The 15,654-nt window shown below is 19.6% G+C and overlaps 5 protein-coding genes across 5 annotated transcripts; 3 read left to right on the forward strand and 2 right to left on the reverse strand.

Moving 5' to 3' along the window:
- Nucleotides 1-44: 44 nt before the first annotated feature.
- Nucleotides 45-956, forward strand: SRAE_2000246100 (Ubiquitin carboxyl-terminal hydrolase 46; the record flags this gene model as incomplete). The annotated part of the gene is made up of 1 exon (XM_024653532.1): nucleotides 45-956. One exon carries the CDS (start codon nucleotides 45-47, stop codon nucleotides 954-956), a length of 912 nt encoding a protein of 303 aa, XP_024506999.1.
- Nucleotides 957-1,097: 141 nt separating this feature from the next.
- Nucleotides 1,098-1,815, reverse strand: SRAE_2000246200 (Hypothetical protein; the record flags this gene model as incomplete). Its single annotated transcript, XM_024653533.1, has 3 exons — nucleotides 1,098-1,176; nucleotides 1,220-1,465; nucleotides 1,535-1,815. 3 exons carry the CDS (start codon nucleotides 1,813-1,815, stop codon nucleotides 1,098-1,100), a joined length of 606 nt encoding a protein of 201 aa, XP_024507000.1.
- Nucleotides 1,816-10,774: 8,959 nt separating this feature from the next.
- Nucleotides 10,775-11,209, reverse strand: SRAE_2000246300 (Small nuclear ribonucleoprotein Sm D3; the record flags this gene model as incomplete). The annotated part of the gene is made up of 2 exons (XM_024653534.1): nucleotides 10,775-11,085; nucleotides 11,134-11,209. 2 exons carry the CDS (start codon nucleotides 11,207-11,209, stop codon nucleotides 10,775-10,777), a joined length of 387 nt encoding a protein of 128 aa, XP_024507001.1.
- A 289-nt stretch (nucleotides 11,210-11,498) lies between these two features.
- Nucleotides 11,499-14,355, forward strand: SRAE_2000246400 (Sorting nexin-13; the record flags this gene model as incomplete). The annotated part of the gene is made up of 2 exons (XM_024653535.1): nucleotides 11,499-11,629; nucleotides 11,667-14,355. The coding sequence occupies 2 exons, from the start codon at nucleotides 11,499-11,501 to the stop codon at nucleotides 14,353-14,355; spliced, it is 2,820 nt and encodes a 939-aa protein (XP_024507002.1).
- Nucleotides 14,356-14,479: 124 nt separating this feature from the next.
- SRAE_2000246500 (Protein FAM172A) lies at nucleotides 14,480-15,353 on the forward strand (the record flags this gene model as incomplete). Its single annotated transcript, XM_024653536.1, has 2 exons — nucleotides 14,480-14,911; nucleotides 14,958-15,353. 2 exons carry the CDS (start codon nucleotides 14,480-14,482, stop codon nucleotides 15,351-15,353), a joined length of 828 nt encoding a protein of 275 aa, XP_024507003.1.
- Nucleotides 15,354-15,654: the final 301 nt, after the last annotated feature.

The following is a 15,654-nucleotide window of genomic DNA, read 5'->3' on the forward strand; positions in this document are numbered from 1 at the left end:
TTTAGAAATTTCAAAGAGCAATAGAGACTATTCAATCTCTAAATATGTTATTTCATTCACTTAAAATTAAATCTATCAATGGTTTAACATATTTTTCCAATAAATTTTCAAAATTAAAACCAAAATTTTTAATTAATGATCAACAGGATGCTCATGAATTTCTTTCATATATTTTAGAAGCTTTAGATGATTGTAAAGAATTTTTAAATCAAACAAAAGAACAATTGTTAGTTGAATCAACATTTAATGGATCTATTACAAAAAATATAATATGTCAACATTGTAAAAAATGTAAAAAAAGTAAAGAAAAATTTAATATTTTAACAATTCCTGTTGATATTAATAGTGATATTAAAAGTAGTAAATATGGTGCATGGAGTTTAGCACGTTGGTCTAAACTTGAAATTTTAGATGGTGAAAACAAATATCAATGTGATAGTTGTAAGTCAAAACAAATTGCATTAATGTTTCCATGGATAGAAAGTAAACCAAATATACTTATATTACATATATGTAGATTTAATGTATTGGATAAAACAAATTTATCTAGTATATATAATTATAATATAGCTGAAAAAATTAAAGGAACATTTCCAGTACCATTTTTTTTACCATTAATACATCATTATTTTCATGGAGAGTATAGAAATGAAATGTACCATAAAAATATTATGGAACAATATGAATCACCAGAAAATATAAAAAAACAATATAGTACAAAAGAATTTTTAAAGAAAACTTTTGTTGGATATTATCTTAATGCTATGATAATTCATATAGGACATAATTTAAATTGTGGACATTATGTTACTGCAACATGTTCACAAAATAATCCATTAAAATGGAATATTTATGATGATGAAAATGTTATAAAAATGAATATTTTTGAAATATTTGAAAAAAAAAATTATTCACCTTACATAATATTTTATGAAAAAAATTTTTCCAAAAGTTAATATTTTTAAAAGAATTTAACTAATTTATATATAAATTATTATAGACAACTTTTAATACACTCATATTTTATATGAATTAAACTAATTTTTAGATATACATTATAATAAACAATTCTCAATCCCTTTTTTTTATTTTATTTTTTAAAACATACCTCTTTCACTGTCAAGTCTTCTAAATCCTATCTTCTGCCCAGAATAACTTACTAACTCAAATAATATTCTAAAATATTATTAAATTTTAAAAAAATTTAAATTCAACATACTCATTTTCATCATAATAATCGTCATCCTCAACCATTCCCATAAAATATTCATCATCATGTCCATCTAACTTATTATTTATATCTTGCCATAAATTCAATTGACTTATTTCTTTTTTTAAATTCATATTTCTTATTGGAACTTTTACTAACTCATTTTTTAAACATTCAGTCCAATCTATTGTTATTGTTTGTTCACATGTACTGGAATCTTGAAGAATTTTATCAATTAAATATTTATCTTTAATTCTAAAATATTTAAATATTAAATAAAAGATTTTTAAAAAAAAAAAAAAAGTTATATATTATAAAACATACTGATAACCAATTGTACGTTTCTCAGATCTTCCTATAGGATGCCATTGTTCCAGGGCATTCCTTATTATTGTCTCAACTTTTTCATAACCTTCTCCACTTTTTGGCATTCTACATTTAATAAAATATGTAGAATCACTATCTGAATGTGGTGTTGATATTGGTAGTGTCACCTCATCATCATAATATGTTCCCCCCTCACCAGCTAAGTAATGCTCTAAACAAGAGGAACGTGGTCTTAAAGTTTGTTGTAAAGATAACTGTGGACTTATAGTAAAAAGCATAGGAGAAATAAATAAAATTATCAAAAATATAATCATAATAGTATTTTGTGGTATTTTCCTTATACAATAAAATATAATATTAAAATGTTCTTCTAACATTCTTCATTTAAAATCATTAATATATATATATATATATAGGTTATTAAGTATATTTATTAAAAATTATTCTTAACAATAAAATAAATATAAGAAAAGCCTATAACTGTATTATGCCTGTAAAAATAGATATACTATATTTAAAAATAAAATTATAATAATAATAACAACAACACATAAATAGTATTTATAGATATAAATTATTTTATATTTTAAAAAAAAAATTTTTTTTTTATTTTAAATATATAAACAATTTAAAAAAAAAATAATATATTTATAAGTTTATAGTAGTAAAATTTAAAAAAAAAAAAAATTAATATTCATATAATGAGAATAATATTTTTATTATATTTTACTTTAAAATTTCTAATATTAAAAAAAAATTTATATGTTGCTTTAGTATTTTTATTTTGTATAATTATGATAAATTGATATTATTTTGTATTAATAAAAGTACGGATAAGATAATTATGAATAATTAAAGACAGATGTAAAATTTTCGGTGCTCTTTTTGAAAGTGACAAGATGGTTAGTGAAAATGATAAAAAGATTGATGTCATCAAAATGTTTCATTTTATAAAAGTTTCAAAAGAATTGTTAATAATGTTAATAAATGACTATTATACCATGTATCGTATTTTATTTTATTTTTTTTTTTTAAACTTTTCCTCACATAAAAAATAGTTATATATTATTTATAAAGTAATAATAGATTAGAAAAAATTATTAATAAATATATATATATGAAATATTTTTATTTATATTAAAAAAAATGTAGTTTATTTATCTATGGATCATTACTTAAATCTTTTAATATTATCTTACCATAATATATTTATATATATATACAAAATATTATATAATAAAGTTCTTGAAAAGTTTGATTTATATTATGAGAAGATTTGTATAAATATATGCTTTCTAATGGATTAGTATTGAATAATGTTGATAATTTTAATCAAAAAATAACAATCACTTAAATTTCCAATATATGTTATCTTAAGAAATAGATATCGGAAAAAAAAATAATATATTTATTGCATTAAAATGATTAAAAAATGTATAATGGAATACTGTTAAGAAGAGATAATAGTGTAAGATAAATTTATTAATGGAATGACATTATAATGATTTTTTTTTTGTGGTACCAATATATATAATAAATATATGTAATTTATCAAAAATATAGTAAAATTAAGTATAAATGACAATTTGTTTACTACACTTTTAGTATGTAATATCATTTATCACAATAATAAAATAAATTATATTATTTTAAAAATATTTTTATAAACAAATTAAGTATAAAAAAAAGTAGGGAAAAAAACATTTTTTACTTAATATTTTTAAAAATTATTTATATTAATATCTTAAAAATATACATATTTATAAATGACCACCTTGAATATTTAAATTTAAATATAATAAGGTTATTATCATGATAAAGTTTAAAAATTTTGTTTCTTTGGAACTAGTTTTTATAATATCTATAAATGGTATTTATACTATAGCTCAAGTAGAATTAGAAATGCTAGAGTGTTTATTGGATACGGTTAATATAACTAAAACTTTTTGAAGTGATTTTATCTTTTATAGGTAAAAATTTTTAAAAAGTTCAATGATAATGAATACACATGAGATTTATTAAAATAAATATTTAAAAAGGTAAATATTAATTATATTTTAGTAAAAAGGATTCACCTTTTTAGTGAATAATTAATTATTTTGTTGATGTTAGATATTTACTATAATAAATTACTTAATTTTGTGTTAATTTAACTCAAAAATAATATATTTAATATTTATTTATTTTTATATTTATTAATATATAAAAACAAAATTTTTTTTTTGATTAGAATAAAAGTTATATATAAAAATATCTTATAATTATTTTAAAAAAAAAAAATATATATATATATTATGTTATAAATGGTTTTACAATTTGTTAATTTTATGTGTCTTAAATATATTCATTAAAAAATATTTTTTAAATCAGGTAATAAATAAAATTGCAGGTGAATTGTTTAAATAAAATTAAAGTTTTATTAGAAATATATAACCGTCCCATTTAAAGTTTTAATTAGCTTTCCATTAAACAATTATAATAAATTAAGTTAACACCAATGAGAGAAATAAAATAAAAATGATGTTGATCAAAATATATAACAAAAGTAAGGTGTAATATATTATAAGTATTTATTTTATTTATACCAACACTTTAATAATGTGATTAAAAATATACATTATAACCGAAAACAGGTGACTTCAATAATAAGATCATTATTAGTGAAATGAGATTATATAACAATTGAGGTTAAAAAGATTGATATTTACCTTATACAAAAAAAAAAGAGGAAAACTTTCTCTTAAAAAAACATTTTTTTTTTTCAATGAACATGTTAACATTTTTACGTTTTAAGGTTGGAATAAAATATACATATGACTTTAGGAGCATTCTAAATTCTTAAAACTTATTAAATGAATTTATTTATAAAAATAAGTATGTACTAAACAATTATTTTTACACTTATTTATATGTTAATGTATATATAAAGTAAATAATAGTCAAATAAGTTTAAATAATTTTTATATTCTATTAAAAATGTTAATGCTTATTATTTAGTTGAGTAATTATTTCTAAAATAAACTTTTTTTTTTCCTTGTTTATATTAATATAAGATAGTTTATTTTTAGTTAAATGAAAATTACATGCTGTGATAAATATATAATATAATAATTTTTAAAGATAACTTTTGATATTAACATAATTAGAAAAATATTACTTTTTTTTTTAAAAATATTATTTTGTAAGAGTTTTTAAAAAATAAATTATCACCTGTATTAATATTATCATTTCATTTATTTTTGGGAAGTCTTCAATTATTACATAACAGTCAACTATTGTTAAACAATCCTATTTAAATAAATGATAAAATATTTAAATTTAATATTCTTTTTTCTAAATAGGTATGTTGAATGGAATGGAAGGTGGGGAGGAGATAGGAGAGAGGGGGGGGGGGTAAAATAAAACAAATGGATAATGTGAAAATTGTTAATTATTTAGTAGTTTAAAGAAAATAAAAACATTAATGGCAATGAATTTTAAAAAAATTTTAAATATCTAAATTTAAAATATTTTTTAAATACCTTAATGTAATTATAGATAATATAATTGATACTCTTTTTTTTTCTACAAATTGGCCTTCATTTTATATATGTTATAAACTTTGGTGGTAATCAGATTTTAATTAATCAAAATAAAAAAAAAGATATTTAAATGATAATTATAAATATCTAATTTAAAGATCAAAGAAAAATATTTTCTTTTAAGATAATATGTAAATATGTTAGTTAAAGTTAGGATTATATTAATTATGGAGAAAATAGTTAAATATGTAAAATAGAAAATAAATTAATTTAATATAATATAAATATATGTATATATATATATACTCAAGTAACATTTATAAACAGTAAAAAGGGAAATATCTTTTACAAGGTAATCTGTCACTTACATAGCATCTTTAGATCTCTTTAACACAAAGAATGGTACTTATTAAGATTCTAATAGACATTTCCTTTTTACTGATAAATAGATGAGTCTCTTGATAAAGATATTATTATTAAAAGGATATTGTTAATAAAATACACAAAAATCTGTAATAAATAAAGTGTGAAAAAGATCATGTATATGAGATATCCATTAGTTATTAATAATAAAAGATGTTTCAAGTGTTATTGAAGATCTTGTTTATTAGAAGATTTTAATAACAGCAAATAAACGAGACCGACCTCTTATATTTAAATGAGTAAATATGTTATAAAATCTAATTAATAGCAATAAAATATTACATTTTTACAAATAATTAAATATATCAATTTTTAAATATATTACATAATTTATTTATTTATTTTTCATAAGAAAAATAAAAATAATAGATAATTAATGGTTAATAAAAAAAAAAATTTTATTTTTAATCTTTTTAATTCTTTTATATCTATATATTAAATCATCCTTAAAATTAACAACAAAAATAAACCTTAAAATTTTTAAAAAGATTTTAAAGTAAAAAAAAAAAAAAGGATAAACCACTGAACAATTGATATTTACAAAGCGCCTCAAAATGTTCTTTATCATAGAAAGACTTTTTGATGTAGTTTACTCTCTATGAATATTTAATAAAAATTTTTTTAAAAAATGCCATAAACTTTAATACTCTTCTTGATAAATTACTTGTAATCTTAAAAAGCTCATAAATTATAAAATGCGTCATGGATAAAATGTTATAAAATTTCTTTTATTTGTGTCTTATTTTTAAAAAAGAAGAATATAGGAATTATTTCTTTACTTGAGAAGATTTATATTGAAAAGAAAAAAAAAAAGAAAGTAGTTCCTGTAAAGTTAAAAAAAAATGATTTTAGGTTGGTTGTTTTGGTGAGAAATATAATTATGTAAAATATTTTTAGTTTGAAAAAAAAAATAATTTTTAACATAATTATTATATAGTTTTTAGTAATGTACTTATTATAATAATTTAATAAATTAATTTATAATAACATAAATTCTTTAATATATATAAGTATCTTATTAATAATAACAATTATAAACTATATAAAAAGCAATTATTTCAAATATAAATATTGTAACAATATAAGTGAATAAAAGTTTAAAGAATACTTGAGAAAATAAGTTTTCAATATGGTCAAGGTTGTTATCTTGTTTTGCTTATCAATAAACATTTCAAGCACTATTAAGATTGTTGAGTAATATAAATTTTATTTTTTTTTTTTATTATTATAATATGATATAAATTAATTAATAAACATTATATAGAATAATTATAGTAATAATGATTTGAGATTGATATACTTAATAAATTACTATAAATATATAAAAGTTTATATGAAAGAGTAAATCTTTGTAAGGTGGTCTCATGCTGATTTAAAAACTGTTGGATATATAGTATATAATTAATAATAAATATTTTTGATTTATATTTTCTTGATCAATTATTATTATTATTATTATTAGTAATATATATATTTGACATTCAACAATATACCTATTAAAAATTAAATTATAATATATAAAATAATATAAAAGAAAAAGTATCTTTTATTCCCATATATATAAAATAAATGCTATTGAAGAAGTTGAAATATATAAATCAAAATGTCAATTCAATTTTATTCATTTTATTTTTCTAAAGAAATTTTCAATTGTTAATGATATATATTAAAAAAAACATTTTATGGTGTGAAGAAAAAGGGTATATTAAAACATGGTATTATATGATCATAAAAATACATATATATAATGCAATAAAAATTGAACAATACAGTTATTAAAAGGACATTTTAATAAAAGTATTGTTTAAATTTATTATATTATCTAATTGTAAAAAAAAAATACATTAAATATATAGTGAGAATAAATATACAAAAAGTAAAAATGATTATTAGATATGGAATATTGCAAATAACATATATATTTTATCACATATATAATTTTCTTTAAATAAAAATAACTGTATCTCACATCATATATTGAAGAATGTTTAATAAAATAAAATAAAAAATTCTATATAGTATAAAAAAAAAAGACAATAGATTTATATAAAAAAAAGTATATATATATATAGTCAATATATTCAAAATAAATAATAATTATTATTTTTTATTGATATTAATATTGTTAGACAAATAATAAAGTAACATTTTGATTTAAAAAAGAATTTTTTTTAGAATTTAATGAACCAATATTATATATATATAAATCTAGAATGTTTCAATTATATAATAATATTTTATAACATATAAAATATTATATGTTAGCAGTCATAATCACTTATTTAACACTAATTATCTAAATAAACAAAGTTTATTAAAAATTCGTAAAACAGTTTTATAAAGTAGTTATGTAAATAAATTAATCAACACAATATATGTGACATGTCTAACAGCTGATTTCAAAACAAGGATATGTTAACAATACTTTTTCTTTATTGGCATAAAATAATATAAATTATAAAAGCAGAATGTCTTTAAAAAGTTTTCCACAAATAATATTAAATATCTTCCTCAAAAAATGTGAGAACTTTGGGAGAGGAGAAAAATAATACATCAAAAAGATTAGAGGAAAAATAAAAAAATTTTTTTTATTACTTCTTGAAAAACAATATTGTTTAATTATGGTAATTATAAAAAAAAAAGTTCTATTTATATACTTTTAAATGACATTATATTTTATATATAAATATATATGATTTTTAAATGGCACATAACAATTGACACAATTATAAATGAAAAAAAAAAGTACATTTAAATTTAGTAACAAGTAATAAGTTTAAGCATAAATATTCCAAATAAACAATATTATAGAAACAATGTATATTTAGAAAGGATTGTTGTAACTTTATTTCTTTTGATATTTATAATTTACATAACTAATAATAAAAATATTTCTATAAAATAACATTATAACATACTACTAAAATCTTAAAAAAGAATTTGTTTAATATATATAGATATATAGAAAATTCAGGATTGTTAATAAATTTTAACAATTCAAAATGCCATAGATGAATAAATTTTAAGTTAAAAATTTTTAACAAAACATTAATGAATACCAAGAATTAAATATTAGTTAAGATGTGTAAGTCAGAACGTTTATTTTGTTATTTAGATTTAATGTTTAAAATGTGGGCATAATTTTATATAAGAATATTTGAGCAATCTAAAATAACGTTGATAACAAAATTTTAAGCGCTTCCTTTTTTTTATATACTTTATGTGATTAGCAATATGTTTAACACAAAAAAAAAGTTGCAATATAGTTATTTATAAAAAAAAATGTTGTAATAAAAATTTATTAATTAACATTATTTTTACTTATTCTATTATAAATTTTAATTGAAAAATTTAAATAATATATGTTTAAAAATAATTAAGTATGTTCATATATATATATATATATATATATTAATTTATTATATATAATTATTTAAAAATTGCCATATATCATAAAAGTATAAAAATACATTTTGGTGATAAAAATAAGAATAAACAAAAGGAAGAATATTATTATACTATCCTTTTGTGTTAATAAATAGATACTGTTACAAAATATTTGTGATATCATATACATATATATTGTAATAGTCATAAACTTCTCGCCTTTTTAAAATAAAATTTTAAAGAAATATAATAGAAATAAAAATAAAAAAAAAAACTATACTATTGTTGAATATTATTTATGGTTAACTTATTAATTCTATTAAAAATCTTTATTGAAATTGTAATATTAATATTTCCGTTTAAAATAAAAATAAGATAAGATAAATCTTAGATTTAACAATTAAACAATATATAATAATGATAACAAGAGTACGATAAATATCAATGTAATATGTTCTTATTTACATAAAAATTTTTGCCAATATTTCTATAAAAGAAGAATTATAAGTTACTTTGACTATAAATAAATATCAGTAATAAGAAATGAATAAAAAAATTTTTACATAAAAATATTCCATTTTTCAACATAAATAACAGTTTAGTATTAAAATACTAGGATTTGTAGTTTAATTTTTGAAATAAACATTAACTATAATAAAGCATTTAAAATAACTATTTAAAGTCTATTTATTACTTTCTTTGTATTTTTAAAGAATGATTAAAATAATATAAATAAGATGAGATTAATTTCAAAATATATATATAAAAAAATTTTAACTTTATAAAATTACAAAAATTTATAATTAAAAAAAAAACAATAAATTTATAATCTTATATATATTTTATTAATATTACTTTTCTAAGAAATTTTTAATTATAATGATTTTAAAACTTCTTTTTGTTTTACCATATGGTAATATGTATAATTATTGCATAAATCTTACTTTGATACACATAAAAATTGTTTTCAATATTTAACATATTGACTTTTGTAAAACATTTCCTTCTTTTTAATGTATACATATTATGAATAAGTTTCTAATTTACAACTAATTATAATTCTCTCTTCTTATTTGTTAAATATTCTTTTATCTAAGTAATAGAATAATTTAATTTTGATATAGAACATGTAATTTGACAATATAAAAATAATATAATTATAATCATTATTATTTTATGTACTTTAAGAAAATATATAAGAAACTTTATAATTATATCTTATAATGTTATGTTTACTAAAGAGCATTTACAAGATTTGTTGTACTTTACCAAAAAAAAAGTTTTATCTTATAATTTTTTTTTTTTTTTCATTGAAATGTAACCTTTCTTATACAAAGATTTTTGCATGCTAAAATTGATTTTTTTTAATGATATAAAAAAAATACTGTATCATGGTAAATGATAAACAATTGTTAATAATGGTATTTTTTTTTGTTGGTATTTAAATGAATCTACTTTCCTGCACTTGTCAATTATTTTGTGTTATTTATAAAAAAATATATTTGAATGAATGCTTCTTTTTTTTTTAAATTGAAAACATATTAAATTGAATGTTTATGGGTACACAAATAATTAAAATAGATAAATTAAAATACAATTATTTTATTTATTTATTGCAAGAAAAGGTAAATCTTATCAAATTAATAACCTACAGTAACCCTAATAAATGAAATTAAATATTAAAAACTATATTTTTTAAATAATAATACAAAGTTTTTATCCATATTTTAACAATAGAACACATTTTTTATAAAATAAAAATTTATGTAGTTTTTTAAAAAAGTCTAAAAAAAAGCTTATTTAAAAAGGAAACATAAATAAACATTTTTTAAAGGTTTTATCTTACAATTATTAAATAACAAAGATCAAAGTTAAACCAGAGATATGATGAAAAATAGAAATTGTTTTATCTTCCTCTCATAGCACCACCACGTGTTGTTCCTCTCATTCCAGCTCCCCTTCTGAAAGAACTACCACGACCTCGAGAATTTTGATCAGAAGCCATTATAAGAGCACCTTTTTGAACACGTCCAATATTTTTAAACATTGGTGCATTTTTAAGCATATCAGGTAATACTAAAAACCTTATCTTTGATCCACGGATAAATACATTGTCCAATTGATGGGTACGGCCATCTCTTAGAGTTACTAATACTTCTGACAACTGGCAATTCATATTATCTTCAGCTTCAACAAGTTTTCCTCTGTAAACTTCACCTAAATAAATAAAGAATAAATACTTAAATTTAATTAATATATTATTACCTATTGTAGTTTCTAAAGTAATTATATGACCCTCAGCTTCATGAAGAATTTTTATTGGAACTCCAATTGTACTCATACTTAATAATTTTTTTAATTATAAATAAAATGACTAATATAGTTATGATGATGCTAAAAAAACTTTCAAAGTTTTTTTCACTTTTGGAAAAAAGTTTTATTTTCGTTTTAAGAAAAACTAAAAACATGTTTGAAATATGTTTTCTCAAAAATATTTTATATAGATATACAAAGTAATTGGTTTAAAATATACTTCTAATATTGATAATAAATAAATTTTTTTTTAATACTAAAATGATAGTACAGTAATTTTTTTTATCGTCTAACTAATAATTGATATCTAACTTATCATGATGGATTTACTAACCAATAATAAGAAAACTATTTATGTATATGGAACAATAGTTTGTATTACTGCTATTTTATTTTATTTGAAACTTTTATATATAAATTTATATGTGATACTTTGTTTCTTTTTTGGGTAAGAATTAACTAACATTATTTATATATTTTTGTAGATTATTTTATGTTATTTTTTATCAATCAAATACTATAATACAACCACGGCAATGTAGTTTAGAAGAACTTATAAATAAATATAAATTTTCCCCAGGAATTTATTCTTTTTTAAAAGAATTAAAAGATTCCTTTGAACGGAATAATCATAGTAAGGAGAGGCATTCAATGGCTTCATCACCAGAAGTTGACGCAATTCTAGAACAACTTTTGACATATTTTGTTAGAGATTTTATTGATAATTGGTATTATCATATTAATTCTGATAGTGGTTTTCAAGAAAGTTTGAAACGAATGATTAGACGTACAATTGCAGCATTTAGTTTTTGCCTAAGTAAAGTAGATTGGCAAGAATTATTTACAAGAGATATTGTTGATGATGTAGCATCTCATTTTAGATTATTTAGAAAGGCAAAAGAAAGACTAGATATTAAAAAAGAGATAAGATATAATAATTTGGAGTCATTATTTTTTGATGTTGAATTAGAAATGGAAAAAAATTATTGTAGAGATCTTGTATCTACAACACCACAATATGAAGTGGCTTATTTTAAGGATGTCGTAGATATTCTTTTACATTTATTAATGCCTGCTGAAGATTTTAGATGTAGACCATTAAGATTTGTTTTGAGAGACACTTTAGTAAATAGAATTTTTATTCCTTGTTTCGATAAACTTTCAGATCCTGATTATGTAAATTATATGATTGTTTGGCTTCTTAGTGAAGTTAATATAGATACAGATGCATTTATATTGTCTCTTGAGACATCACATTCAGTTCCTGAATTAGAAGCTATATTAGAATCAATAGATGAAGAGATAAATGGTTTAAAATCAAAAGATAGAGGAAGAGAATTTCTAGATATTGTTCATCAACAAATAGCTAGCCTAGAATTTGCCGCAGAAACAATTAAAAAAAGGATGGTTGTTTTAACTTCTCATCCAAATTTAGAAATTTTAAATGACATTGAAATTGGTGAACAAATTAGTAGTGATGTAGTACAATTACCAATTACTGTAATTTTAACAAATAATGTTGCATTATCTTATTTTACAACATTTTTAAAAAAACATGGTGGTCAAAATTATATAGATTGTTATTTAGCCATAGAAGGTTTCAAGGTGAGTACAGAACAACAATTTAGAGCATTAGCTGGTGGGGAAGTTCATGAGGAAGATGTTATAAAAGTTGTCAAAGATTCAGCCTTATTTTTATATCATCAATTTCTTTCTCAAGAGGCAAAAACAAAAGTAATTCTTGGGGAAAATGTTGTTAATAAATTTTTAGCACGCCTTCGAAATGATGAACCAGCTGATACTTGGTTTGAACTTATTGAAGAAAAACTTATTGATATATTAAACAAAGACAATCAATTTTATCCTTCTTTTAAAAAATCAAATGAATATATTGATTTACTTATTGAACTTGGGATATTACTTTCATCTAAAGATGATGAAAGTATGATTGATGAAGAAGATGTTAAATCTCTTGGTAGTGTTGGATCATTTACATCTTTAGAATTTAATCAACCACCAATAGGAGTTTTAAAAAAAAATTTAATCATTTCTGTTGTCATTGAACATTTAGGTATTGGTCATCATGATCAAAAATCATTTACACTTTATAATATGAAAATTATTAAAGATAATGGTCCTGAATCAAGTACATCTGAATGGAATGTTATAAGAAGATATTCTGATTTTTATAAATTAAATCAAATAATAAAAGAGAAATATCCAAAATTAAAACATATTGCATTTCCGGGAAAAAAAGCATTTAATAATTTTGATTCAATGTTTTTAGAAAAAAGAAGTGCAGCACTTAATGTATATATTAATACAATATTGGAAACAAATATACTTGAAGCTAATAGTGGTTTAGATAATATTATTTATGATTTTTTAACACAAAAAACATATACAGGTATTAAAGAAGGACTATCAAAAAAAGTTATTAGTAATTTATTTAATCCGGTGGTAACAAGTGTCAAAGCTTTTGGGACTGTTGTAACATCTGTTCCTGATCAGGTTATAGATGGTGTAACAAAAGTTGGTACTGGTTTAAATAGAGCAGCATCTCAAGTACTAAATACTATGGGAAGTAAAGGAAATGATTTATCTGATTACAATCGAGTTGCAGCTGACATACAAAATGAAACATTTTCAGATAACATTCCATTACAAGTTTTACTTCTAGTTTTTGATGAAGTTTTTGGTCTTCGAGGTAGAGGACAATGGTTTAGGAGGCAATTAACAAATTTATTACATCAAATTATTTCAGCAACTCTTGGTGGTTCAATAAATAAAAAAATCATTGATCTTGTTGATTGGTTAACTTCATCAGAACAAATTGTACAGTATCTTGTTGCTTTTAGAGAAACTATGTGGCCAAATGGAATTTTAAATACAAAACAAGAAATGCGTTCTTTAAGTTATTCATTAAGAACAAGACTATTTGCTAGAACACAAATGTATGCTTCTATTCCTGATGAATTAAGAATTTTTATTGGAACAAATGTTGCTGTTTGTGGTATATCAAATATTTCAGATTGTTTACAAAATAGACATTTAAATAGGAGACTTCTTTATGTTATACTTGAAAGACTTCTTGTAAAAATTTTTCCTAATAATAGATTTGACAAAATATTGCCTCAGTTACATAGTAAAAGTCCCAGAACTATGACTGTATAAAAAAATTATATATATATATATTTTTTTTTCTTCATAAAAATTACTAGCAGTATATATTTAAAGGTATTTCCTTTATTTAATTATTTAATTATTTAATTTTTTTTTCTTTTAAAAAAATTGTAGAATGTCAGAAAGACTTGAAAAATTAGGATATTCTTTTAATGATTCTGGAATACTTATTGATAAAAATAAAAAAAAATTTGTCTTTACTACACAAAAAGAATATGAAATTTTGGGGGAAGCTATAACTGAGTACGTCTATGAAATACTTGAAAATACATTTAATTTTAATAAGTTGTACTTTGATGATAGTAATATTGAGGAAAGTTCATTTATTTATGCTTCTAAAAATTATAAAAATTGCAGTGAAATAGTTATTTTTATCAATGGAAGTGGAGTTGTTCGTGCTGGTCAATGGGCTCGAAGTATTATCATTAATGAAAATATAAATTTAGGAACTCAATTTGAGTATTATAAAAAATTATTAGTAAATGATAGGGGTATTTTAGTTTTTAATACTAATGATAATACCTCAAAAAATGGAAATATAAAAATGGTAATATTTTTTTAACACTATTATATATTTATAAATTATTTTTTAGAATAGTGGAAATGCTATTGAACATGCTTTGTTTGCTTATGAAAAATTTATCATTCCATACAATTTTTCTAAAATAGTCATTGTTGCACATAGTTATGGAGGAACAGTTACTCAAAAGTTGTTAGAAACATTTAGTGAATTCAATAAAAATATTAAATGCATTGTGTTAACGGACGCTACATTTAATAGTAAAGAACTATTAAAAAAGAAACTTCAATATGTTCCTCCAATAATAAATTATATTATTTCAAATAAAAAGATTGGAGAGATAATAAAAAAGGATGATTATGTAGTATATGCCTCAGCTGGAACTGATAAACATGAAAGATCTTCTGGTGTATGTATTGAGGCTGCTATTCATTATATAAATTCTTATTTAAACAATAATATTAAATAAATTTTTTACTTTCATTTTATATAATTAAATAAATTGATTAATGTAATTTAATAGATTTTCCTATAATTATTAAATTTAAAATCTTTTCAGCCTAATTAAACTTTATTTTAATCTATTTTTTTTTTCATTTTCTATTTATGTATGTTATACTCTTTTCTATATGGTGTCTTATTATTTATTTGTAGAATTAAAATTTTGTCTCTATAAATTTACTACTTGATTTCAATTTTTTTATCTGTCATACTTTTGATATAAACATGAATCAATTTATATAATCTTTTTGTTTCTTTTTCATAATAAA

This window comes from Strongyloides ratti (genome assembly GCF_001040885.1).
Source record: "Strongyloides ratti genome assembly S_ratti_ED321, chromosome : 2".
Classification (NCBI taxonomy): Eukaryota; Metazoa; Nematoda; class Chromadorea; order Rhabditida; family Strongyloididae; genus Strongyloides; species Strongyloides ratti.